The 26,839-nt window shown below is 44.8% G+C and overlaps 2 protein-coding genes across 7 annotated transcripts in view; one reads left to right on the top strand and one right to left on the bottom strand.

Moving 5' to 3' along the window:
- Positions 1-4,168: 4,168 nt before the first annotated feature.
- ARL13B (ADP ribosylation factor like GTPase 13B) overlaps positions 4,169-26,839 on the top strand; it is a 47,255-nt gene continuing 24,584 nt past the window's right edge. For 5 of the 6 annotated variants that reach the window (XR_005456145.1, XR_005456144.1, XM_038766088.1 and 2 more), the window contains exons 1-2: positions 16,952-17,022; positions 18,717-18,966. Coding sequence is in view for 4 of the 6 variants with exons in the window: in XM_038766088.1 (XP_038622016.1) it covers positions 16,968-17,022; positions 18,717-18,966 (305 nt within the window). In the remaining 2 variants the exon portion in view is untranslated. Of the gene's footprint in view, positions 4,355-16,951; positions 17,023-18,716; positions 18,967-26,839 lie in introns of those variants that run through there. The other variant, XM_038766089.1, reaches the window with a different exon arrangement.
- Positions 22,873-24,024, bottom strand: STX19 (syntaxin 19). Its single transcript, XM_038766093.1, has one exon. The coding sequence runs from the start codon at positions 24,022-24,024 to the stop codon at positions 23,143-23,145; it is 882 nt and encodes a 293-aa protein (XP_038622021.1). The 3' UTR covers positions 22,873-23,142.

The raw sequence follows: 26,839 nt of genomic DNA, 5'->3' as shown, positions 1-26,839 counted from the left end.
TATGTTAATAATAATAATAATGATGGCATTTATTACGCACTTACTATGTGCAAAGCACTGTTCTAAGCGCTGGGGAGGTTACAAGGTGATCAGGTTGTCCCACGGGGGGCTCACAGTCTTCATCCCCATTTTACAGATGAGGTCACTGAGGCCCAGAGAAGAGAAATTACTTGCCCGAAGTCACCCAGCTGACAATTGGCGGAGCCGGGATTTGAACCCATGACCTCTGACTCCAAAGCCCGGGCTCTTTCCACTGAGCCACGTTGCTTCTCGCCAGTTATGTTATGTTGCCAACTTGTACTTCCCAAGCGCTTAGTACAGTAGGGACTGTCTCTATGTGTTGCTAACTTGTACTTCCCAAGCGCTTAGTACAGTGCTCTGCACACAGTAAGCGCTCAATAAATACGATTGATTGATTACTCTGCACACAGTAAGGGCGCAATAAATACAATTGAATTAGTGAATGAATGAGTTCAGAGGCAGCCTGAAGAATTTGGCACCCCAGAAAATGGATACAAGCACCATCTCCCCCAGCTCCAGGCCACAGAAAGGTTTGATAGGGCATCTTAGTTCCTATTTCTCCAGTCCCTCTGCATCGCTAGCTGCTCCCAGAGGGAATGTGTCTCGGGAATAGGGGTGGGGAGTACAAGGGAAGGGAAGGGAAGGAGGGGAGCGGTGGGTGTTTCTCCCTGGTAGCTCCAGTGCCCTTTGCAGCCTCAGTCCAAAGAGGCAGGGAAAGTGGGAGGAAGAGGGTCTTGGCTGGCTGTCCACAGGATGGCTCGGCCCTCAAATCGCCTGTAAAGTGTCCCTGCAGCAGAAACAGGAATGGGGGGATGAGTGCTGTCTCCATCAGCTCCTTTCAGCGGCCTCCGACAGCCTGCTTTCCCGCTATCTGCTCTCTGAGGTGCCCAGATAGATGGCTCGTCCACAAAGCAGAACTGGGGTTCCCTGAGTTACAGCGTGCCCGCTGTTGGGTAGGGACCGTCTCTAGATGTTGCCAACTTGTCCTTCCCAAGCGCTTAGTACAGTGCTCTGCACATAGTAAGCGCTCAATCAATACGATTGAATGAATGAATGAGTTCAGAGGCAGCCTGAGGAATTTGGCACCCCAGGAAATGGATGGAAGCACCATCTCCCCCAGCTCCAGGCCACAGAAAGGTTCGAGAGGGCATCTTAGTCCCTATTTCTCCAGTCCCTCTGCATCGCTAGCTGCTCCCAGAGGGAATGTGTCTCGGGAATAGGGGTGGGGAGTACAAGGGAAGGGAAGGAGGGGAGTGGTGGGTGTTTCTCCCTGGTAGCTCCAGTGACCTTTGCAGCCTCAGTCCAAAGAGGCAGGGAAAGTGGGAGGAAGAGGGTCTTGGCTGGCTGTCCACAGGATGGCTCGGCCCTCAAATCGCCTGTAAAGTGTCCCTGCAGCAGAAACAGGAATGGGGGGATGAGCGCTGTCTCCATCAGCTCCTTTCAGCGGCCTCCGACAGCCTGCTTTCCCGCTATCTGCTCTCTGAGGTGCCCAGATAGATGGCTCGTCCACAAAGCAGGACTGGGGTTCCCTGAGTTACAGCGTGCCCGCTGTTGGGTAGGGACCGTCTCTAGATGTTGCCAACTTGTCCTTCCCAAGCGCTTAGTACAGTGCTCTGCACATAGTAAGCGCTCAATCAATACGATTGAATGAATGAATGAGTTCAGAGGCAGCCTGAGGAATTTGGCACCCCAGGAAATGGATGGAAGCACCATCTCCCCCAGCTCCAGGCCACAGAAAGGTTCGAGAGGGCATCTTAGTCCCTATTTCTCCAGTCCCTCTACATCGCTAGCTGCTCCCAGAGGGAATGTGTCTCGGGAATAGGGGTGGGGAGTACAAGGGAAGGGAAGGAGGGGAGCGGTGGGTGTTTCTCCCTGGTAGCTCCAGTGACCTTTGCAGCCTCAGTCCAAAGAGGCAGGGAAAGTGGGAGGAAGAGGGCAGCGTGGCTCAGTGGGAAGAGCGCGGGCTTTGGAGTCAGAGGGCATGGGTTCAAATCCCGGCTCCGCCAGTTGTCAGCTGGGTGACTTTGGGAAAGTCACTTCACTTCTCTGGGCCTCAGTGACCTCGTCTGTAAAATGGGGATTAAAACTGTGAGTCCCCCCTGGGACAACCCGATCACCTTGTAACCTCCCCAGCGCTTAGAACAGTGCTTTGCACATAGTAAGCGCTTAATAAATGCCATCATTATTATTATTATTATTGTCTGGCTGTCCACAGGAGGGCTCGGCCCTCAAATCGCAGCGGAAACGGGAAAGGGGGAATGAGCGCTGTGTCCATCAGCTCCTTTCAGGGCCTAACCCTACCCCCGCCCCCTCATCGCCCATAGGCCTTCCCCGCTCGCGGGCCCCGCCCCCTTCCCGCTAAGCCCCGCCCCCTTAACGCCCATTGGCCCTCCTCGCCCGTAGGCCCCGCCCCCTCATCGCCCATAGGCCTTCCCTGCTCGCGGGCCACACCCCCTTCCCCCTAGGCCCCGCCTTCGGACCCCGCCCCTTCCCGCCCATTGGCTTTTCCCGCCCCAGGCCACGCCCCCTTCCCCCCACTTAGCTTCCCCGCCCATCGGCCTTTCCCGCCTTCAGGCCCCGCCCACAGCCTCGCCCCTTCCCGCCCGTTGGCTCCGTCCCTTTAAAACCCAGTGGCCCTCCCGGCCCCCTTAGCGCCCATTGGCCCTCCCTGCCCAAAGGCCACACCCCCTTATCTTCCATTAGCCCTGCCCGCCCGTAAGCCCCGCCCCTTAACGCCCACCGGCCTTCCCCGCCCTCAGGTCACGCCCACAGCCACGCCCTCCCCGCCCGTTGTCTCCTCCCCCTTAACGCCCATTGGCCCTCTCGCCCTTAGGCCACGCCCACAACACCGCCCCACCCGACCGTTGGTCCCGCCCCCTTAACGAGCATTGACCCTCCCCGCCCTTAGGCCACGCCTGCAGACCCTCCCCTTCCCGCCCGTTGGCCCCGCCCCCTTAACGCCCATTGGCCCTCCCCACCCGTGGGCACCGCCCCCTTAACGCCCATTGGCCCTCCCAACCCTTACGCCACGCCCACACCCCCGCCCGGTGGCCCCGCCCCCGTAACGCCCGTTGGTCATTCATTCAATCGTATTTATTGAGCGCTTACTGTGTGCAGAGCACTGTACTAAACGCTTGGGACGTACAAGCTGGCAACATATAGACACGGTCCCTACCCAACAGTGGGATTGGCCCTCCACGGCCCTGAGCCACGCCCACAGACCCTCCCTTTCCCGCCCCGTAGGCCCCGCCCCTTAACGCCCATTGGTCCTCCCCGCCCTAGACCCCGCCCCCTCAACGCCCATCGGCCCTCCCCGCCCCTTCTCTCCGCCCACATCCATACTGCTTCTCTCCCGTTGGTCCCGCCCCATAACGTCCATTGGCCCTCCCCGCCCCTTCTCTCCGCCCACATCCCCGCCCCTCTCCGCCCGTAGGCCCCGCCCCCTTAACGCCCATCGGCCCTCCCCGCCCCTTCTCTCCGCCCACATCCCCGCCCCTTCTCGCCCGTTGGTCCCGCCCCCTTAACGCCCATTGGCCTTCCCTGCCCCTTCTCCCCGCCCACATCCCCGCCCCTCCCCGCCCATAGGCCCCACCCCCTAACGCCCATTGGCCCTCCCCGTCCCTTCTCTCCGCCCACATCCCCGCCCTTCTCGCCCGTTGGCCCCGCCCCCTAACGCCCATCGGCCCTCCCCGCCCCTTCTCTCCGCCCACGTCCCCGCCCCTCCCCGCCCTTTGGTCCCGCCCCCTGAACGCCCATTGGCCCTCCCCGCCCCTTCTCCCCGCCCACATCCCCGCCCCTCCCCGCCCGTAGGCCCCGCCCCCTTAACGCCCATCGGCCCTCCCCGTCCCTTCTCTCCGCCCACATCCCCGCCCCTCCTCGCCCGTTGGCCCCGCCCCCTGAACGCCCATTGGCCCTCCCCGGCTCTAAGCCACGCCCACGGTCCCGCCCCTTCCCGCCCGCCGGCCCCGCCCCTTTAACGCCCATTGGCCGTTCCCGCGCCTAGGCCCCGCCCCTCACCGCCCATTGGGCGGTCCCGCCCCAGGCCCCGCCCCCTCAGTCTCCCTCCCCCCCGGTTCCGGCCCCTTGGTTCTTTGCTCGTTGGGCCGCGGCGGCGGCGGGAGCGGAGCCTCGGGCTCCGTTTAGCCCCGCGGGCCCCCCGCGGCGGAGGGGGAGGGCCCGGACGGACAGACAGCCCGAGGCCCCGCGCCAGGGCACCGGCACCGCCGCCGCCGTCGTTCCCCGGGGCTGAGGAGGCCCGGAGCCCGGAGCGCGGGATGCTGGGCCTCATGGGCCGCTGCTGCAGCTGGCTCAAGCGCTGCCGGGACCCCGTCAGGTAGGACCCGCGCTTCGGGCGGGCGGCGCCTGGCACGCGCTCAACGCCGCCTCAGATCACTCAGGGCAACGACAAAGCTGCTGGCATTGGGCAAGCCCTTATTGGGTGACAAGCACTGTTCTGTTGCCCCTCCCCACATCACCTCTATAGATGTTTGTACGTATTTATTGCTCTATTCTATATTTATATAATATATGAATATATATTTATAAATGTATAAATATATGTATATAATATAATATACATTACTATATGATTACTCTATTTATTTTATAGAGTAATGAGAGCTCACCTCCTCCAGGAGGCCTTCCCAGCCTGAGCCCCTTCCTTCCTGTCCCCCTCTCCATCCCCCCCGCCTTACCTCCTTCCCTTCCCCACAGCCCCTGTATATATGGATATATGTTTGTGCAGATTTATTACTCTATTTTACTTGTACGTATCTATTCCATTTATTTTATTTTGCTAGTATGTTTGGTTTTGTTCTCTGTCTCCCCCTTTTAGACTGTGAGCCCACTGTGGGGTAGGGACCGTCTCTATAGGTTGCCAACTTGGACTTCCCAAGCACTTAGTCCAGTGCTCTGCACACAGTAAGCGCTCAATAAATACGGTTGATGATGATGATGATATGGATATATGTTTGTACATATTTATTACTCTATTTTACTTGTACATATCTATTCTATTTATTTTATTTTGCTAGTATGTTTGGTTTTGTTCTCTGTCTCCCCCTTTTAGACTGTGAGCCCGCTGTTGGGTAGGGACCGTCTCTATAGGTTGCCAACTTGGACTTCCCAAGCGCTTAGTCCAGTGCTCTGCACACAGTAAGCGCTCAGTAAATACGGTTGATGATGATGATGATATGGATATATGTTTGTACATATTTATTACTCTATTTATTTTACTTGTACATATCTATTCTATTTATTTTGTTAGTGTGTTTGGTTTTGTTCTCTGTCTCCCCCTTTTAGACTGTGAGCCCACTGTTGGGTAGGGACCGTCTCTATATGTTGCCAACTTGGACTTCCCAAGCGCTTAGTCCAGTGTTCTGCACACAGTAAGCGCTCAATAAATACGATTGATGATGATGATGATGATGATGGTGATATGGATATATGTTTGTACATATTTGTTACTCTATTTATTTTACTTGTGCATATCTATTCTATTTATCTTATTTTGTTAGTATGTTTGGTTTCGTTCTCTGTCTCCCCCTTTTAGACTGTGAGCCCACTGTTGGGTAGGGACCATCTCTATTTGTTGCCAACTTGGACTTCCCAAGCGCTTAGTACAGTGCTCTGCACACAGTAAGATCTCAATAAATACGATTGAGTGAATGAATCCCGGCTCTGCCACAGGTCTGCTGTGTGACCTTGGGCAAGTCACTTAACTTCTCTGAGCCTCAGTTACCTCATCTGGAAAATGGGGATGAAGATTGTGAGCCCCCTGTGGGATAACCTGATCACCTTGTATTCCCCCCCTGCGCTTAGAACAGTGCTTTGCACATAGTAAGCGCTTAACAAATGCCATTATTATTATTATTATTGCAGGGTGATCAGGTTTTCCCACGGGGACACTCACAGGCTTCATCCCCTTTTTACAGATGAGGGAACTGAGGCCCAGAGAAGTCAGATTCATTCATTCATTCATTCAGTCGTATTTATTGAGCGCTTACTGTGTGCAGAGCCTTGAACTAAGCGCTTGGGAAATACAAGTTGGCAACATATAGAGACGGTTCCTACCCAACAGCGGGCCCACAGTCTAGAAGGGGGAGACAGACAACAAAACAAAACATATTAACAAAGTAAAGTAAATAGAATAGTAAATATGTACAAGTAAAATAAACAGAGTAATACATCTGTACAAACATATATACAGGTGCTGTGGGGAGGGGAAGGAGGTAGGGCGGGGGGATGGGGAGGGGGAGAGGAAGGAGGGGGCTCAGCCTGGGAAGGCCTCTTGGAGGAGGTGAGCTCTCAGTAGGGCTTTGAAGGGAATGACTTGCCCAAAGTCACTCAGCTGACAATTGGCAGAGAAGAAGGAGTTTGAACCCATGACCTCCGACTCCAAAGCCGGGGCTCTTTCCACTGAGCGAAGCTTAACAAACACAATTGTGGGTCTCCCGGGACTGGTTTCTTATGGTTTCTTATGGACGTCATTGTAATGTAGGTTTTGGATTCTAATCCCGGCTCCGCCCCTTCAAAGCTGTGTGACCTTGGGTGAGTCACTTCACTTCTCTGGGCCTCGGTTTCCTCATCTGTAAAATGGGGATGAAGGCAGTGAGCCCCACGGGGGGACAACCTGATTGCCTTGTATCTACCCCAGCGCTTAGAACAGTGCTTGGCACGTAGTCAGCGCTTAACAAATACCAACATTGTTATTATTCAGCGCTTAGAACAGCGCTTGGCACATAGTACGCGTTTATCAAATACCATCGTGGGACTCCAGGATGTAATTCATATTCAATGCTTAGAAGAGTGCTTGGCCCACAGTACATGCTTAGCAAACACCAACGTGGGTCTCCCAGGATGTAATTCATATTCAGCGCTTAGAGCAGTGCATAGCCCATAGTATGTGCTTATCAAATACCACCATGGGTCTCCCAGGATGTAATTCATATTCTGCATTTAGAACAGTGCTTGGCCTATAGTACGTGCTTAACAAATTCCATCGTGGGACTCCCAGGATGTAATTTACATTCAACGCTTAGAACAGTGCTTGGCCCACAGTAAGCGCTTAAACGCCATCGTGGGACTCCCAGGGTGTAATTCGTATTTAATGCTTAGAACAGTGCTTGGTACACAGTATTTGCTTAACAGATGCCATCGTTATTATTAGGTGATTGGAGATGCCCTGCCAGGAGGTGGAAGGTGTTTGGATTATCCTGAAGACACTTGGATGACGTTCTATTGTAGTAGAAACCCAAATAACAAACCCTTCCTTCTGGCCAACTCGTGGGCCTGCGGCGAACCAGCCCCCTTTTCACTCTTTAATCAATCAATGATATTTATTGAGCGCTTACTATGTGCAGAGCACTATTCTAGTATCTCTTTACCCTTCTACAATGTTCCCATTTGTCACTGCTACTGGAAACATCGTTAGTAGTGTAGCCTCTAACACTGAGAGTTCTCCTTGAACAGCTTTCAATCCAGAGAACTCAGCTGACACCAACTTCTGTTGGAAATGTTGTTCTATCTTTCAAAAATGCCTATAGAGGGGAAAGCATATTTATATTTCTTGGATGTTAGCCCTGGGTCCTCTCTTGTACTTCTCTTCAACCTGGTAGTACCTTTATTTCTTATGGTTTCCTTGACTTTCCCCCATTTCTGCCCTGTGGTCTGGTATTGCAAGTACTCATCACCACTTGCCCAACTAGTGGCTTTTAAAAGGCTTATTCTGAGCTACGTGAAATCGGGGGTACAAGAATGTAAGCCACCCCTCAACTATAAGCTTGTTGTGGGCAGGGAAGGTGTCTGTTTATTGTTGTATTGTACTCTCCCAAGTGCTTAGTATCTGCACACAGTGCTCAATAAATACGATTGAATTGAGTGAATGAAAGGTCAGGGAACAAGGTGTTGTTTCCTTCGGGAGCATCTTCTCTGCTTTCATGTCTCTAGTGGGTAATCACGTGTAAGTGATATGTTGATTTAAAGTTTCCCTTGGTAGTAAGACGGGTGGCAAAATATGGTAAAGCATTTTGAACTCTGGGGTTTCAGGCAAGTTGGATTTTAGTATAGAATCAAACTGTTATTTTAACCAATTGAAGCACACTCGGGGAAAAAACTACGTCATTAAAGGTAGTGCATAGCTAGACACTGCCTTTACAGATTCACTTGGAAGGAAATGATTTCTTCGTTTTACCTATACAGAGCAGGTTTGAAGGAACTGAGGTGGTCTGGATGTGATTGATAACATCTTTAGTACCTGGAGCAATTCAAGGAATTCACCTTCCTCCCCTGTTGCCCAGGTCTTAATGAGTCTGTCAAAGCAAATGGAACTTTCTGGTGGGTAGAAGGCATATGAAATCTGTCTATTTTTTTACAGCCTTTCTATTGGCCTCACTCCACTGTTCCTAATGTTGGAGCATTACATTTCTCACAGCCGACGACACATGCTTTTCCATAAACTGTGTTTTCCATTGCCCTTGAAATTCTGAATTTTGTAAGATGCCCTCTAGATATCTGAAGGGTCATGATAATTTTACTATTTTGGATCTTCCAAAGAGCCAAACGCCCATAAGGAGTCTTTTTCTAGACCTGTGATTCTTAAAATCTTAAACAGTTTCTCCTCCCCCCCAGCAGCCATAGGTTAAACCTGTAGGTTAAATGACTCAAATGTGTAGCTGTAAAGAAAATAATGGTTTAGTTCTGGTATTTGTTGAACTCTTACTGCAAGTTGAAAAGTGATCCATGAAATAAAGATTGGTGAGATCCACCTAGAAAAGTTAGTTTGGTTTTATGAGTGGCATAAACGAGTGAGGGAAACAACTGCAGATTGAGTACAGTGCTCTGCACCCAGTAAGCACTCAATAAATATGATTGAATGAATTGGGTTATTGTGCTCCATAAAGTTCAGACTGACGTTTTCACAGTGTTATCCCCTTCTTTAATGAACAACGTTGAGAAGCAGCATAGCCTTGTGGAAAGAGTACAGGCCTAGGAGTTAGAGGACCTGGGTTCCTGGCTCTGCCACTCGTCTGCTGTGTGACCCTGGACAAGTCACTTAATAGATCTGTGCCTCAGTTGCCTCATCTGTAAAATGGGGATTAAGATTGTGAGCTCCATGAGGTACCTGGACTGTGTCCAACCTGATCATCTTGTAGCGACCAGCACTGGATTACAGTGCCTGGCACATAGTTAAGTGCCCAACGAATACCATTTAAAGCAAACGAACAGACGAAAAAAGCCACAGCCATTAAGATTGCGGATGGGTATAAAAGGACCAAGACAAATACTTTCTCATCTTTCCATAATCTTAATTGTTAGCAGCGTGGCAAATAGCCATTCTCACAGGGTAAGGAGTATTTTGTGTACAATATTTAATTTCATGTAGTGCCAGTATACCTTTTGAGAGGATAAATTGATTAAAAAAAAATTAAGGACCAAGCTATCGTAGACTGTTAGATTCAGGATGTTAGTGCTAAAAGTAGACTCTGGGTCACCGCTAGTGCTGTCGTGGTCTTTCTCCTGTGTTTCTTCTGAGGACACTGGTGTCAGGCAGCCCTTATGTAAAATTCTGAGGGATCAGTTTTTTACATCCACCATATTCTGTTTATTCTAACGGTTTTGACACGAGTCTACCTGTTTTGTTTTGATGTCTGTCTCCCCCTTCTAGTTTGGAAGCCCGTTGTTGGGTAGGGACTGTCTCTAGATGTTGCCGACTGTACTTCCCAAGTGCTTAGTCCAGTGCTGTGCACACAGTAAGTGCTCAATAAGTACGATTGAATGAATGAATTTCTTGAAATGTATATGTTTTAAAAACCGTAAAGATAAACATTGATATAACATAACTAGTCCCGGACAACTAGTTGTTCTGAATGAATTATTTACTAATAGTAGTGATACTGATGACCATGAAAGTATTAAAATTGAAAAAAGATCATATCCAGCTCTACCTCCATTTCCACTCTCCAGTGGATATGGCCAACCCTAAAAGAGAGTGAATTGTGGATTGTGCTGTTAAGTATAACTGACTGCAGAAGGTAATGAGACCAGATTTATTGAGGGTTTTTTTTCCCTTTTGTGGTGGTTGTATTTAATTCTGGACTAAAATTTTCCATTAAGACTTTGAACTCAAATTTTGGGAAGCGCTTGCTTTCCCAGTTTGTTTAAACTTTTTTGGAGATGACAGACCAAAGGGTACTTGTTCTCTTTCTGCTCCTGCCGCTGCTATTGAATGCCTGTCTTTGTGCTTCAGAGTTGAATAAGGTTGCAGTGGTAGTTTTCAGTCCTGATTTCAGGTGATCCTGGACAGAACGTGCTTGGTATTTATAGAAACTAGAGGCTTTGAATTAAGCAGCTCATACTGATTAGTACAGATTATTACTTGGTGTTGTACTATGCAACCTAAAACATGAAGGTCAGAAAATAATGTAAATGTGCATTAGTAATGTGCATTAAGCAAACACTTAAGCAAGCTTTATCTATTTTTCTGTTTATTGCAAAAATTGGAAAACTTCCTTTGTTTCATCAGTCCTTTCACAGGATAAGGCAGATATTTTTAAGACTCTTGTCAAATGTGTAAACCACAACTCTGTGATCTTAGAAGCATTTTATTTAACACAATACTTTTTTCAATTGAGCAAACTGCACTTTTGTTTTTCAGCAAATTGGTGCGTGGAATTTATAGACAAATGCTATGATATTCCAGGCATTCTTCAGATAAATAAGTCTGTAGAGGCATTATCTGATGCTGTACTCCAAGTGAAGAGCTAGGAAAAAAAATAATGCAGTGGACCGTTGGTCCATCCAGCCCAGGACTCAGTCTTCAACAAAGGCCATGGAGTGTTTGGCGGAATTCAGGGCTGATTGCCCTTCTATGCTTCGTCCCAGTGGTTAGGGATGTCCCCTCTTTATCCCTCACTTTTCTTCCAGAGATCCATTATGTTCCTCTCATCCTTACATTTATCTAAAAACTGTTTAAACATCCTGTTAGGAGGATGAAGGACAATGTGTGTAGTTGGCACCAAAGTGCTGAGGTATTAGATAGGAGGCTTAACCTGGGGAGATCAGATATGAACTGGGGAAGTCCTCCTGGAGGAGTGTGATTCAGAAAGGCTTAGAAAATGGAGAGAGCTCTGGACGGTCACAGAACTCGCAGTTGGATCTGATAGTCATTATGTGGGAGAGAGTTCCAGGGAGAGAGATGGACACAAGCAAGTGTTTGAAGGTGGGGAGATGAGAATGAGGCACAGTAAGTTAACTTGAGAAAGAACAAAGAGTCGGAGCTGGGGTGTAGTATGAGCTGAGTGGATAATTAGCAGGGGGAGTGCTGAATCAGTGCTTTGTAGTCAATGGTCAGGAATTTTTGCTGGGTATGGAGAGGAATGGGTGTAAGCCTTGGAGTTTTTTGAAGAGTGGAGAAATGTGTACAGTATGATGCTTTAGAAAAATTATCCAGGCAGTGGAATGAAGTATGGACGTGAGTAGGACAAGTCTAGAGACAAGAAGGTCAGGAAAGAGACTGATGCAGTAATAAAGCCAGTATATAAAAGTGCCTGGATCAGCTTGCTGACCCTTTGGATGGAGGGGAAGGGGCAGATCTCACTTGAAGTTATTTTGGCGTAAAATTCAATAAGATTTTTGAGACCAGACTCTATGTGGAGGTTGAAAGAGAAAGAGAGGAGTTGTGGATAATGCCTAGGTAGAATTTAGTTCTACCTAATTAAATTTCTACCTAATTAAATTCTACCTAATAAATTCTTCATGAAATTTGAAGAATGGAGGTAGAGTTAGCTGGGATAGGAAAGTTAGAAACCCCTTCTGGAGACGGGAGTGACAGTGGTAAACCTCTATCCTCTGGTGAGTCCCAACTCAATGATTTATTTATGAATAGTGTATCAGAATACTGTTAGCTCCTAGCTTCATGGAAATTTTGGGCTTTTTTTTTTTTGATGCCTGCTGCCCTGATATTTTAGTTTTAACTGTCTGTTTTCTGTGGTCCATTTTTAACAGTGCAAGTTATCAACCACGTTCCTTCAGGATAAACAATATTTTTGCTGATGCTGAAAAGCATTAAAAAGTAAACAAAAGCATGTTTTGGATTAACGATGTTTTTTCATTTCATAATAGGAAGTGTTAAATTACCAAATTGCGGATGCAGAGTTTAGGCTTTTTGAAAAAAGTTTAAATTTATTGGCTCAAAGAAAAAAAAAAACTTTGATTTTTTTTTCAACACAGGAGTGAGAAGTTAGAAAATATATTTAAATTAAATACGCCAGTGGTGTTCCAGAAGTGGGATCTTCTGCTGTTCCCAATTAGAAGAAGAACCTAGTTGTGAGTTATACTGATGTGGTCAGTGGAATACCTTTTGAAATTTTAATTCAGTTGAGTTTGTGTTATTGCATTCAGCATGCATGAGATAATACTGCATTTAAGCTCTGTGTACCAGCTGTGCCACTGATTAACTATGCAGCCTTGGACAAAACCACTCTATGCCTCCTACTACGGAGAATAATATCACTGGTCCTATGTACTTAAGGGTTGCTGTGAGGATTGATGAGATCATGAATGGGAATTTACCATAGTGGCACTTCAGCACAAGATGGGCAGTGGGGGTAGAGGGGCGGTGGGGAGGGAACATATTTTATGAACTTTCAAGTTGGCATTTGCTTCAAGTAACTGGCATTCTATTGTAATGAGAAATAGAGGATTTGACACTTTTAAACTACATTCCCAGATTAAAAAGAGGCTTATAAATAGCCCGAATAACGTTTGTGACCGTTATTTAATTTCTTCAACTTTTCAGTTGACCAGTGTGTTGAATTAATCATTTTAGGGGTTGTTTATTTTTGTTCTGATGCTATTTTAAACTAACCATGTGAAGGGAATGAAGATATAAGGACCCCAATTTTAGCATTTAAGGTGGAATTCCCAGAGCAGGGCCCTGGGAACTGCAGTTGGGGGTTGTGGGGGGCTGTACAGTGCAGGTTACTCGTGTGGACTCACGCCGATGTTGACTGCATCCCAGACTTTTCCACCAGATGGCTGCGGGATTCGTCTACGCCCCTGTTGCAGCTCCAAGGACTCTCAGCATCCTCTGCCAGACCTCTACCCCTCCTTCCCGGGGATCCCGCTCTGGCTGTTTTCTGTGTCATTGAAAGCCTCCATCCCGACCTGCCTCACACTCCTCCATCAGCACAGGGAAAAGTAGACACAGCACTGTGGCTGCGGTTGTGACTGTGGGCTCTGAGCTATGAGGAGCTCGAAATTCTGCTCCTCTTGTCCCAGTACCCTACAGACCTTCATCCTCATGTTCTCTTAGTGTTTTGCTTAATCTTTCCTTATGTATTTATCAGCAGTCCCCCCTCCCCCTTTTTATTTTTGGATTGTGAGGTTCCCGAGGGCAGGGACTGTGTCTAATTCCCACCTGTGTAGTCTCCCCAGACCTTAGTACAATTCTCTGCACAAAGTAAGCACTTGGTAAGTATTATTACTGCTAGTACAGTTAATTTATTAGTGATGGCTCTAAAGTCAGAGTCTGATGAAAGTTTAGAAACTGCGAACCAGATTTTTCAAGAGCCCCAACTCTGCTTTTGGAGAAAATAAGGCTAGTGGTTCCATTGTCCTGGCTCTCATCAGGTTTTGATGACTTAGAGGTGGCAAAACAAATGTATGGTATCCATACAGTGGTAGATTTTATCCATTTTTGCCCTTAACAGATGTAAAAACAAATTCCTGTTTTCCGCAATGGCTCCACCTGGTGAGAAGCCGCTGTCTATCATTTGAGTTCCTTCCACCTCTCACACCCTCTCAACTTTTGTTGGGTGGGGCAGGGGTAGGAGGAGACCCCTGAAGGGTGCTTTTTGTAGAGGCCAGGCAGTTCACCTTCCAACTCCCAGAAACTCCCAGAAACAGTGTCTAGCAGTGATTGAGGTAGATAATGTGTGCATGTGTATTTTGGAGCATACCTCTTTCCCTTTCTGGAATGCTTTCTCTTGGATGTGGACTTACCCATTGCCCGCTCCCTTCCCAAATCTAAACCCGGAGCATGTGAGAGCTTTCAGCTTTCTTCCTACATGGAATGACAGTTTGGGAACTTTTCTTCCCTCTTCCCTGCCCGAAGGGCTCTGTCTGGGTTTTTTTTTCCTGTTACCTTCTGTATCTTTCTTGTTCTTCCTCCCAGATCATGCAATCCAAAGGCTTTCCTGTCTTCTCTCCAGGGCAGGGCATTTCTTCTGGGACTCGCCCTACCTTCCCTAACCTGAGCAGGTGATAGATGACTTCATTGACTCCTTTGCAACCCAGAACACTCCTTCCCAAAACACTCCTTCCGGGAACTTTGAAGTCCTCTTTCTCAGCCTACAGAGACTCTTCAAAGGGCTCTTGTGTAACTTTCCAAGGTCTTTGCTAATTCTCCCTACCTGCAGCACCCTTTCTGGTGGATTTTTTTGCCTACTGAAATTAGTATTAATACTGTTGTTTGTTGGGGCTGGGCGCATTATTCATTCATTCATTCAATCGTATTTATTGAGCGCTTACTGGGTGCAGAGCACTGTACTAAGCGCTTGGGAAGTACAAGTTGGCAGCATATAGAGACGGCCCCTACCCAACAACGGGCTCACAGTCTAGAAGGGGACAGCTCTAGAAGGGCACAGACCCTCTGGCCCCAACCAAGTCAAACCAGAAATGACTGCCACACCCCAGGGCCAGCAAACCTTCTCCTGGCATCCCAGACGCCTGGCTAGGCCCCTTCAGAAGGCTCCAGCTCCTGTCCCAGCCCTCAGAGCAGCGAAGGCTCCTGGAGCCACTGACCACTTGGCCAGCCTGACCAGCTCCTAGGACACATCTGCTCAACTCCAGCCAGCCCTACCCCAACTAGACTCTTAGAAATGGTTTTACCCCCTCCCCCGGCACCCACCTCCACCTCACCAGGGAAAGGGGTAAGGGGAGATGGGGAGGGAGAAAGAGGCAGTGGATGAGGAAAGAGATGGAGGGAGGGGCAGGGGAGATGGGGAGGGAGAAAGGGACAGGGGAGGAGGGAGAGAGGGGCAGGGGCTCCTTGGAGATGAATTGGAGGGGTCAGGTAGCTGTCCCCAGAGCCCATCCCCACCCAGACTCTCAGTGCGGACCCCTCAGCCCCTCTCTGCAGAACCATTCCCCACCGCCCCAGGCTGAGGGCCGTAGACCAGGGCCCAGGTTTTCCCTGCAGTCATTTCCATTCCTGGTCGGTCCAAAGTGCATTACTGAAGTTCGAGAATCCAGGGACATGGGAGCAGGTGAGTGGGTGACGATAATAATAACTGTGGTATTTGCTAAGCGCTTACTATGTGCTAGGCACTGTACTAAACGCTGGGGTAGATACAAGCAAGTCGGGCTGCACAAAGTCCATGTCCCACATGGGGCTCCCGGTCTCAATCCCCATTTTACAGATGAGATAACTGAGGCACAGAGAAGTGAAGTGAGTTGCCCAAGGTCACACAGCAGACAAGTGGCAGAGCTGGGATTGGAACCCATGACCTTCTGACTCCAGACCTGTCCTCTGTCCACTATGCCAGGCTACTTCTCTATGTTTTTCTATATTTTTCAAACGTTTTAAAGACCAAATTCGTAAGGGGAAAAATGTTGACAGATCTGAATTAAGAACTTTCAAAGTTGCTTTTATACGCTCAAGCCACTAGGTTGCACTAAATGTCTGATTTCCAGAACGCCCTCTTTCCAAGGAATGTCGCAGATATTATGACCAAATAGAACATCAGAAAAAAAATGTAACTTGCAGTGTCTAGTAGTGCTAAAAATAATTCCATATGCTATTGAGCAGGCATCTGCAAGCTATAGTTTGGGAGCTAGAGTCAATTCTTGAAACTAATTATTTCTTTTGAGTCAGGGATCAGAGGGCAGAATATTTAAAACCACTAGATTCACAAGTAAGATACAGGATTGTGTGTTCAAATGTGCGATTGGCTCTTTTGCCTACTATCTGCTCAGTTTTATTTTGTTGGGCTCTTGCCCCTACTGAAGTTATATCAAGCTGTTCAAAATTATGTGTAAATTTCTCTGCATTTCCTTTGAGATTAGTAATCTAATGATTTGTGAGCACCTAGCCAAGGGGAATAATTTTAAATTGAAGATCCTTTAAACACTCTCTTTTTTTAACTATCTTAATGTTTAAAAGTTGCCTTGCCACCTCTTACTAAATGAATGCAACCAACAAGAATCAGACTTTTTCTTTAGCTGTCTGTTTCACCAAGTCCAAACTATTTATCTTTGGAAGAGTCATAGAAGTCTATAAGCAGAACTGATTCAGTTCTCATTTTCCCTAAGAGATTTTCAGAAATTGATCCAAAACATGACCCCTGTCTTTTTTGATGATGTTTTGTATTTTTAGGCCTCTGTAATTACAGATGCCTCAATCTGTTTAATGGACAACACTACATTTTATGACACTGGCTTGAAAGAAAGTATGGATTGAAAATAAGGGAGCTGAAAGAGATCTGAGGGTTTGTTTATTGGCTTTTGAGGATGTCTTCTCTTAATAAGATTTATTCTGTGTTTCTCTTGAATATTTAAAACCTAAACAGAAAGAATTAATGCAACCCAAACCCAATTTTGTTCCTTTGTTGGAACCATTCCTATTCCATTTATTTTCCTGGTATTCCTTCCAGTATACATCTTTGAGGATTTAATTTAGAATGCTAATCTATGTATCTTTTTAAATCTGCTCTTTTTCTTCTCTAATATGACTTCTATAAGTGGTTACATTATTGCAAAAAGAAGTATGAGTTTACTGATGGAACGTGCCTGATGTTGAATTCTGATTTCAGAAATCAGATTATCCTGAAGCTCCAGTTGATAATATATGAATCATAATTTTTGATGGCAAACAATTTTTAAAACCCAAATATATTTTTCTAAAGTGACTTTTCAATGTTATTATTTCAAGAAAGGTGACCCTTGTGATGGTGGGACTCGATAATGCTGGTAAAACTGCAACAGCCAAAGGCATCCAAGGAGGTAAGCTACACTTATATGGGCCTGTTACCTCATCTGTACAATGGGGATTGAGACTGTGAACCCCTTGCAGGACAGGGACTATGTCCAACCTGATCTGCTAAGTACAGTGCTCTGCACAGAATAAGCTCTCAATAAATACGATTGAATGAATGAATCTGCTTGTAATAATAATGATGGCATTTATTAAGCGCTTACTATGTGCAAATCACTGTTCTAAACGCTGAGGAGGTTAAAGGTGATCAGGTATCCACCCCAGCACTTAGTTAAGCACTTAACAAATACCATAATAATAATAATAATAATTACAGCTATTTACATAATTTCCCTTTTCCTTTAATTTAATTATACAGTCAATTGAATTACCCTATGGCAGAAGGGAACCTAATCTGAAGGTTACTTCTTATTTCCTACCTTATGCCAATTTAGGAACACATATTATTGTGTATTGTAGTATAAGTTTAGAGGGCTTGGGACCATTTTTATTATTATTTCTGAAATGTACGTCCCCAAGAGGGAACCCTCTTCCAAAGTCCTCCCCACGTACTATTTTGTCATTTTCAGAAGTGAGATGTGAGTGGCAGCATTGAGCATCACTTCTCTTGCAAACTCATTGCGGGCAATAAACTTGTCTACCAACTCTGTCATATTGTAGTCTCCCAAGTGCTTAGTACAGTGAATGCTCTGCACACAGTGAGCACTTATTAAATTCCATTGATGGATTTAAAGCAAAGGTAGGAATCAACACCAAGGCTGTGGATTTGGTGCCAGGGGTGGCCTGCCCCAGTGCAGAGATATGAATGAAGGGAAAGAACTGTATCACAATAATCTAATAAAGGCACTTTGATCTGCCAAAACATGGGTGTTCACTGTGCATTTTGTATTGAATACGACAACAGACTTAGGGAGAAAGTTTTTCCAGCAGTGTTCATCTCTCTGGATGATATTGATAAGTTAATGTCGGATGGTGTTTCTGGTGATGCCAGAAACTCAAGTCTGAGCTTCCAGATCTGCCAAGAGACAGAAGTCCATCAAGTGTGTTGTTATTAAATTGAGAATTAGGGAATTGTTCTTGCAGTGATAATTTTCCCTAAAAAAGATCAAAATTCAGCTCTAATAGTAGTTGGCTAAATTTGGCGTGCCTTTTTTTTCCCTCTCCAATGCCCGTTGTTGGTTAGGGATTGTCTCTATATGTTGCCGACTTGTACTTCCCAAGCGCTTAGTACAGTGCTGTGCACACAGTAAGCGCTCAATAAATATGATTGAATGAACGAATGAATGGTTTTGAATAAATGGGTCACATTAAAACTTAGTTCATACAATGCGATTGATGAAGTTAATTTTCTCAGGAAAATGACTTGCCTATGTAGACCAAATTTTGCAAAGCAACTTCAAAATCCAGAGCCTGTATATATATATTCTTTTAACCTGCTCAGTGTGCACATTATGTACTATATATATCTATCTGTATATGTATATATAGATAGATATATATATAGCCCTGTTTTTACTGCCCTAATATTATTATCCAGGGTTTTAGAATTCCCAACAGGGGATTCCCAGTTCTGTAACATAAGGGTTACATTTGTGCAAAACTCTGTTAAAGAGAATTCGTGTTGTTTTCTCACATGTTCGATGTTAATTAAATTCAGTGAATTAAAACTTAAAGTATATATGCTTTCTTTCATTGTAAACAGAGTGTCCTGAAGATGTAGCTCCAACTGTTGGATTTTCCAAAATTGACCTTAGACAGGGAAGATTTGAAGTCACCATTTTTGATTTGGGAGGAGGAAAGAGAATTCGCGGCATCTGGAAGAATTACTATGCAGAATCTTTTGGGGTCATATTTGTGGTGGATTCCAGTGATGAGGAGCGAATGGAGGAGACGAGAGAGACAATGACCGAAGTTCTAAGACATCCCAGGATATCAGGAAAGCCAGTATTGGTGTAAGTAACCCTGGTGGAACGTATACACTTTAGAGAAAGTTTATGAGCTACTAAGACAAGGAGATTTTTTATATAAGTCAAGGTTACTTCCTTAGAAACAGAGAACCTTTTTGTGTTTTCAGCAAAAATTATAACCACCTAACTTCTACTGGAATGCAAATGGTATGTCTTCAGGCAAGCAATTAAAAGTAGGACGATTTGTTCTGGTAATGTGAAGACTGCCGTGAAGTTTCTGGGGTAGTAGTGAGTGGGGAGAGATGGACCTGTGCAACTGAAAGCTTGAAGTGTAACCTCTGTGAGGCGTGCATTGTTGGATGATAAAAGGTTCATGATTCTAAGAACCTGAGTAGTTGCTTCCGGCCACCACAGGTTATGTACTCAGTTTAGGCTTGCCTCGTGAATTTTAGACAAAGTTTGATTTTTTAAAAAGTTAAAAATAACTCACACAAACATGTTTCTGGTTTGTTAGAGAATTTTGCATAATTTTAAAGTATTTTGATTTTACTTATTTTGGTACCACTGTCGCTAGAATCAGTTCCTTCATGTAGGTGCTTAGTCTTGAAGGTTCATTCCTCGATCATGATGGGTGATTGCACCCATGTATACCAATAAAATCTAGGCAATGTTGAATCGTGCGTTTTTGACATAAGGTGATGCAACTGCTGCACAATTTGAAAAAAGAAATCTAAATTACTAGAACAGCAGAGTTGTTTAATGGCATTTGTTAAGAGCTTATGTGTCGAACACTGTTCTAAGCACTGTGGTAGGTGTAACTTAATTAGCTCAGATACAAGCCCTGTCCTGCATGGGCTCACATTCTAAGTAGGGAGGGAGAACAGGTATCTTCGTTTCTCGGTTCCGTGACTCATCTTGAATCATATAGTAGACTGTTCGCCCCAACTCCTTGAAAGCCCATTTCCTCTGGCTTCATTATTGTGACCCAAGACTCTTGGTTGGCTGCCGCCTATACATCCTGTCATTTTATGATTTCGGCTTTTTATTTTTACATGCCGAAAACCAATGGAATGGAATGTGTAGGAAGGCAGTTCATAAAATTAACATTGTCATAATTGTGCTTTGTATTTCTGTCACTTTTTAATCCACATGAAGCTGGGAAATACATGTTTGTACAGATTTATCACTCTATTTATTTTACTTGTACATATTTACTATTCTATTTATTTTGTTAATGGTGTGCATTTAGCTTTAATTCTGTTTGTTCTGATGACTTGACACCTGTCTACATGTTTTGTTTTGTTGTCTTGTCTCCCCCTTCTTGACTGTGAGCCCGTTGTTGGGTAGGGACCGTCTCTACATGTTGCCAACTTGTACTTCCCAAGTGCTTAGTACAGTGCTCTGCACACAGTAAGCGCTCAATATGACTGAAAGAATGAATAGTATAACCAGCTCCAAATGCATGACAGGTGTCCCTGTTATGTAGATGCTCTTATCTCCGTCCAAACAAATCCATTTCACTTTTTCTAGGGAAGCACTTTAAGCTTAGCTAACATTAACCATTACTTTCCTCATGTTCTCTGGTATAGATCTTCAAAAATTTGTTAGATTGATATTCTGTATAATACAATTTTGACTCTGTCACTTTTTAATTCTCTGAGGCGGCCGCTAGAAGGCAAATTAACCTGTGTAAGGTAGCATTTATATCTGTGGCTGTGCTAAGAAAAGATCATCATTTCAGGAGTTTAAACTTTCATTTATTTATTTTTTCCACTAATGTATTTAATGCCTACTGTGTGTCATGTGTGACCTTGGGCAAGTCACTTCACTTCTCTGTGCCTCAGTTCCCTCATATGTAAAATGGGGATGAAGACTGTGAGCACAGTGTGGGACAACCTGATCACCTTGTATCTACCCCAGCGCTTAGAACAGTGCTTGGCACATAGTAAGCACTTAACAAATACCACCATTATTATTATTATCATTATATACTAAATATTGGGGAAGAATTTGCAAAACATAAATATGACAAAGTCTTTGGCCCTTGGGTGTATCAAATGGGGAGCTCACATAAAAACGGTTAAAACATGTAGGCAGAAAAACAAAAGAACACAAAGACGACAGTGAGCACAATATGAGCTCAAGAACCTTGGGCTCGAAGGAGCATTTTTGGACTCATAGTCTGGGCATCCCAGATTTCAGGTGTCACAGCAGCCACGTCCCCAACCTTCTAAAAAAAAATGAGGGGGAGTGGAGGGGAGTAGTATCCCTCACATGGCAGTTTAGTTCTCTGATGGTATCCCAGGCCCAAAGCCATGCTGCCACTGCTGATGTCCCTCTTTCTAGCATCCAGTGTGGCTTCCTTATTTTTCTTGTCTGCCACTCTGACCGTGTCATCCTTTCTGTTCTTAGGAGAGATACAATCATGGAACTGCCCTTCCATTTCTCTCCAAGAATAATAATGACAGTGATTTTCCAGTAAGCGGTACAATTAAGCAGAAAAATCCTATACTTACAACTATGTGATTAGGAGAAAGTGAAAAATGGGACAAGCCCTTTTTCTTGATTCCTTGACCTAGGACAGCAAACTGTGATTTCAGAATGAGAAAAATTAAATCACTTACCCAGTTTAAGCTGCTTTTGCCCAATGTGTTACATTGTGAAACTTAAGAATTTTTATTTTTTGGCGTTTGTTAAGGGCTTACTCTGTGTTAAACACTATTCTAAGCTCCGGGATAGGTACAGGTTTATTATCAATCAGTTGTACTTGTTGAACCTTTACTTGGTGCAGAGCACTGTACTAAATCCTTGAGACTGTAACTAGACTGTAAACTCGTTGTGGGCAGGGAATGGGTCTGTTATATTGTTACATTGTACTTTTCCAAGGGCTTAGTACAGTACCCTGCATGCAGTACATGGTCAATAAATATGATTGACTGTCTAAGCTCTTGGGAGAGTACAGTGCTCAGAGTTGGTAGACACATTTCCTGCCTAAGTGGATACAGTCCCTCTCCCACCAAGGGACAGAGAGAGTTTCTAATTCGTAACAGTGTATTTTCTCCCAGCATTCAGTACAGTCCTTTGCACACAGAAAGCGCTGAATACATACTGTTGCTTATAATCGTATTTGTTAAGCGCTTACTGTGTGCCAAGCACTGTTCTAAGCACTGGAGTAGATACAAGGTAATCAGGTTGGAGACCATTCCTGTCCCAAATGGCGCTCACAGCCTTAATCCCCACTTTACCGATGAGGAAACTGAGGCAAGGAGAAGTGAAGTGACTTGCCCAAGGTTACACAGCGGACAAGTGGCAGAGCTGGGATTAGAATCCATGACCTTCTGACTCCCAGCTCTATCCACTAGGTCATGCTGCCTCCCTTGGGGCAAGGGGCTCCCAAATAAATGATTTTAAATAGTAATAGTTTGTGAGCCCTATGAGGGATTGGGTTTATGTTCAATTCCCACCTATGTACTCTTTCCCAGCACTTAGTGTGGTGCTCTGCACACAGCCAATGCTTAATAAATACTATTACTACTACTAGACACCCGAAACATGGCTCTTTGAACATAAAATGAACTTAGTGGTTCTGTAAAAGTGTTTTCGAGATCCAGACTTTAACACAAAGTATATAGTTAGCTGTTAGCCTGCAGCTCAGTCATCCGACGTTGTTTTAAATGCTCTTGATTAATTTGTAGGTGTGTTAGAGTAAGTCATAATATTTGAAATACTGCATCGCATATAATTACTCCATGTTCTAACATGCTCCTTAGAAACTACTTTAAACATAAATGCTCACTTTGTAATAGTGAGTAATACATAATTTATGTAAAGCAGATGAAATGCCAATAAAAGGTGTCTGACTGAAAAATTTGAAGATCCTTATGGTGTTTCAGACTGTTTGGCATTTGCATCTGTCCCAGACCATATCTGCTGCAAGAGTAATACACCCGGTCAGACTTCCATGGCTTGTTTATTTTCCTTCAGGACCAGATGATAATAATCATAATGCAAATGCCTGTCTGTACCACTTTGGAAGTAAAGTGCTTTGACGTAGTTTTCCAGTACCACTCTTTTGGTAATGGGGTCCGGGATGGCCGTGGTTAATTGAAATCCGAGATAAAATTGGGTGAGAAGGTCCCATATTGAGTGCCTGGGGAGGTTGAATTTCTGCTCTTCGATGTTTGCAGGGTAGACTTAAGGTCTTACGAAGTTGGGTGTTAGTTATTTGCAGCAAGGGCAGCACCAGCAACACAGCACCCGACAAGGATTTCTCTTTTTGTACCTCACTGCTAGTCTGAATTTCTCTTCCGTCTTGTAAACGTACTCTTGGGTATTGTTGACCATCATTTCAATATTGTTGATACTTTCTCCTTGCTCCTCCACCAGAAGAGAGATCTGAAGAAAAATATCTCTCAAGTCTTTTAGCTGGTTCTCCAAGTTAATAAGTTCTTTGTGCCTCTGTTCAATCTCGGATAGTTGAGCTTTAGTGATACTAACTTCTGTGAGCAAACTTTCATTGAAAACCTCCCATTTCCCTTGTTGCAGCATATCGTTCACCTCTTCTTCAGTTACTTCTTTTCCGGCAACTTCAAGCTGACGGAAAATAAACGTCTTACATTTTTCTCGCTTCGTTGCTATGGTGTCGTTGTACGTAAACATTATACGCTGGAATTGTCGGAACATGGCAGCATGTTGAGACCTAAGAATCCTTGTCATGGCTGATGATGGTCCACTTTCCGCTTCTGACTTCTTAACTTCTTTCAAAAAATCATCCAAGCCCTTATTAATATGTTCTGCTTCTGTTTTTAGCACTCTGGTAATGCTGGACTCTTTCTTGAGAACACTGAATCTCCTCATCGAAGCCACCAAGCTCTTCTGCTCCTGACCAAATTTTTGAACATCCTCTGCCAAAGTGTTAATATTCTCCTGAAGTCTTTGGACTTCATGTAGGTGCCTTTCAACAACAGGTTCTCGTTCGTAAATGACAGCTTGTTGTGGAAACTCCCTTTGTTCTTCTGCCCCTGCTGAAGCTGTGCAGCTATTCACCCTTGAGAGTTCAAATTCCTTTGAGCGCTGCTTCAGCTCCTGTAGGCGATCTTTCATTTTGCTCTTTCTAAGAAGCCAGAATGAATTCAGTGGTTTGTTCCTTTTCTAATGCAGGGTCACTACCACCTGTTAATATATATATGCATATATGTTTTGCCTGTAACAATATGCACACACAGATTTACTTCCCAGGGCAAAACCTGGCTATTCTATTTTGCAGAGATAAAAAGGTGTAAGGAAAAATGGCCAAAATATATTGTAAAAGTATCCCACTCCCCTGCCAAAATAGGAGAAGGTGAAAAGGGGCACGTAGGAGTGAAATGGTAAAAAAATTACCATTAAGAGGTAAAAAATTTCCACATGACTCAATCTTAGGCATCCTCAGGGCACACAGCCCACCAGAGACTTGAAATTGAAATAGCATGGACATGTAATGGGTGCCTTGGGGGCAGAAGAAGTAAGGGTGCTGTAAAAGGTAAAAGAAAAAAAAATTAGTGGCAGTTTTTATGGGAAGAAAATCCAACACGGATATTTTCCTACTTTTGAAGGTAAAAATATGTGGTGAAAAATGATAAACTGCCTTTAATGTTAAAGTCCCTGAAATATGCTGACCTCTGTAAATGAGTACAAAATATTTTGAAAGGATCAAGTTTTTGGTAAACGTCAGATAATGGTAGAATAATATTACTCAGTTGATATTTTTGAGAACTCAGACATATTCACAGCGTATTCTGTCCTTGATTAATGGAATGCAATTCACATGAATACCTTTTATCACAATATTTTATAAGAGGTAATCTAGATGGTGGCATGGGAAATGTTTGGGCTGAGCTTCTTGCCGTTATTTCGTAAAAAGCATGAAATAAAGATGAGCACACAGCGCACACAAGATTAGTGCACAGACCTGTAGATATACAGAGACAGAAACATGTTTACACACAGACAGAAGTCTCAGGTTGAGGAGGGGAGCATACGAAAACACACCCATGGGTGAAACACATTAGCACACATAAGCACCTAGTTCATTTATTCAGTCTTATTTATTGAGCCCTTACTGTGTTCAGGGCACTGTACTAAGTGCTTGGGAGAGTACAATACCACAACGAACACACACATTCCCTGAACAGGAAGATAGAAGAATTGAAGTTAAAGGAGGAAAATGATGAAGAAAGAGAAAACAGAAAGGAGAGAAAATGTGAAGTGGTTAATGACCTCTTTAACCCAGGTAAACAATGAATATTTGCTGCTAGAATTTCTGTAAGAACTGTACAATATAGTGGCTCAAGTATTCATATTTTTAAGATAAATGGATTGAGAGTTGGTTCCTCACAATGTTAACTGGTTCTAAGATTTTCATGTTTTCCATCCCTGATTTTGTTACATAAATAAGTTTTGGACAGTGTAGTCTAAAGGAGGCATTGGTATGGAACAGTTTATAAATGCAGCTTCTACTCTCAGTTTATAATAGAGAAGCATCACTATCACCAGTTTTGCAGAGAGTCTTCTGTGTGCAGGGCTCTGTATTAAGCATTTGGATTGATACAATAAATGTAGAAGACATGGCCCCTGTTTCTGAGGAGTTGACAGTTTAATGGGGATGAAAAGCAGGAACAAATTGCAAACCATACAGTAGGTTTAGCAGAAGCACTGTGGCTTAGTGGAAAGAGCCCGGGCTTCGGAGTCAGAGGTCATGGATTCAAATCCCAGCTCCGCCACTTGTGAGCTGTGTGACCTTGGGCAAATCACTTCACTTCTCTGGGCCTCAGTTCCCTCGTCTGTAAAATGAGAATGAAAACTGTGAGCCCCATGTGGGACAACCTGATGACCTTGTATCCCCCGCCCCCTCCCAGCGCTTAGAACAGTGCTTGGCACAGAGTAAGTGCTGAACAAATACCATCATTATCATTGTTATTTAGCGGCAAGAGCAGTTACAAATTTTTGAAAAGCAGTAATTTAAATGACTAAGCTTATATATGTATGAGTAGGGGTAGAGTAGAAGGAACGGGAGGAGGGAAAGGGGGAAAATAGCAGGAGGAGGGGAAGTGGGAAGGACTGAGGGAAAGAAAGTGAAGAGGGAACTTGGTGCTCATGTGCTGTTCTTACCGTCTGGGCCCACCAGCACCAAGCAAGTGGCAGTAGCTATGGGCTTAGGCCTGAAAAATCAATCAATTTTATTTATTGAGCACATACTGTATGTGTGCACAACACTATACTAAGCGCTTAGGAGAGTACAGTTACAATGGATCTGGTAGAAATTCTATCTTCACAAGGAGCTTACAGTCTAGAGTGGGAGACAGACATTAAAAGCAGTTATGGTTATGTACATAAGTGGTGCGGGACTGAGAGTGAGGTGAATATCAAGTGCTTAAAGGTTATAGATCAAAGTGCAAGGACGACACAGAAGGGAGAGGCATAGGGTAAATGAGAAGCAGCCTGGCTTAGTGGAAAGAGCATCGGCTTGGGAGTCAGAGGTCGTGGGTTCTAATTCCGGCTCTGCCACTTAACTCTGTGACTTTGGGCAAGTCACTTCTCTGGGCCTCAGTTACCTCATCTGTAAAATGGGGATTAAGACTGTGAGCCCAACGTGGGATAACCTGATTACCTTGTATCTATTCCAGTGCTAAGAACAGTGCTTGGCACCTAGTAAGTGCTTAACAAATGCCACTATTATTATTATTATTATTATTATTATTATTATTATTATTATTATTAAATGAGGGCTTAGTTGGGGAAGGCCTCTTACAGGAGATGTGATTTTATTAAGACTTTGAAGGTGGGAAGAGTGATAGCCAGCCCATTGTATATGAAGGGGCAAGAGTGTTCCTGTTAACTCCCAACAGCCAAGTTACATCAATCCATTGGCTACCTCCAG

This window comes from Tachyglossus aculeatus, chromosome 24 (assembly GCF_015852505.1).
Source record: "Tachyglossus aculeatus isolate mTacAcu1 chromosome 24, mTacAcu1.pri, whole genome shotgun sequence".
NCBI lineage: Eukaryota > Metazoa > Chordata > Mammalia > Monotremata > Tachyglossidae > Tachyglossus > Tachyglossus aculeatus.
This window is presented reverse-complemented; position numbering and strand designations above follow the sequence as displayed.

Coding starts and splice junctions, on each gene's coding strand:
- STX19 (XM_038766093.1), bottom strand. CDS start 24,024: ATGAAAGATCGCCTACAGGAGCTGAAGCAGCGCTCAAAGGAATTTGAA.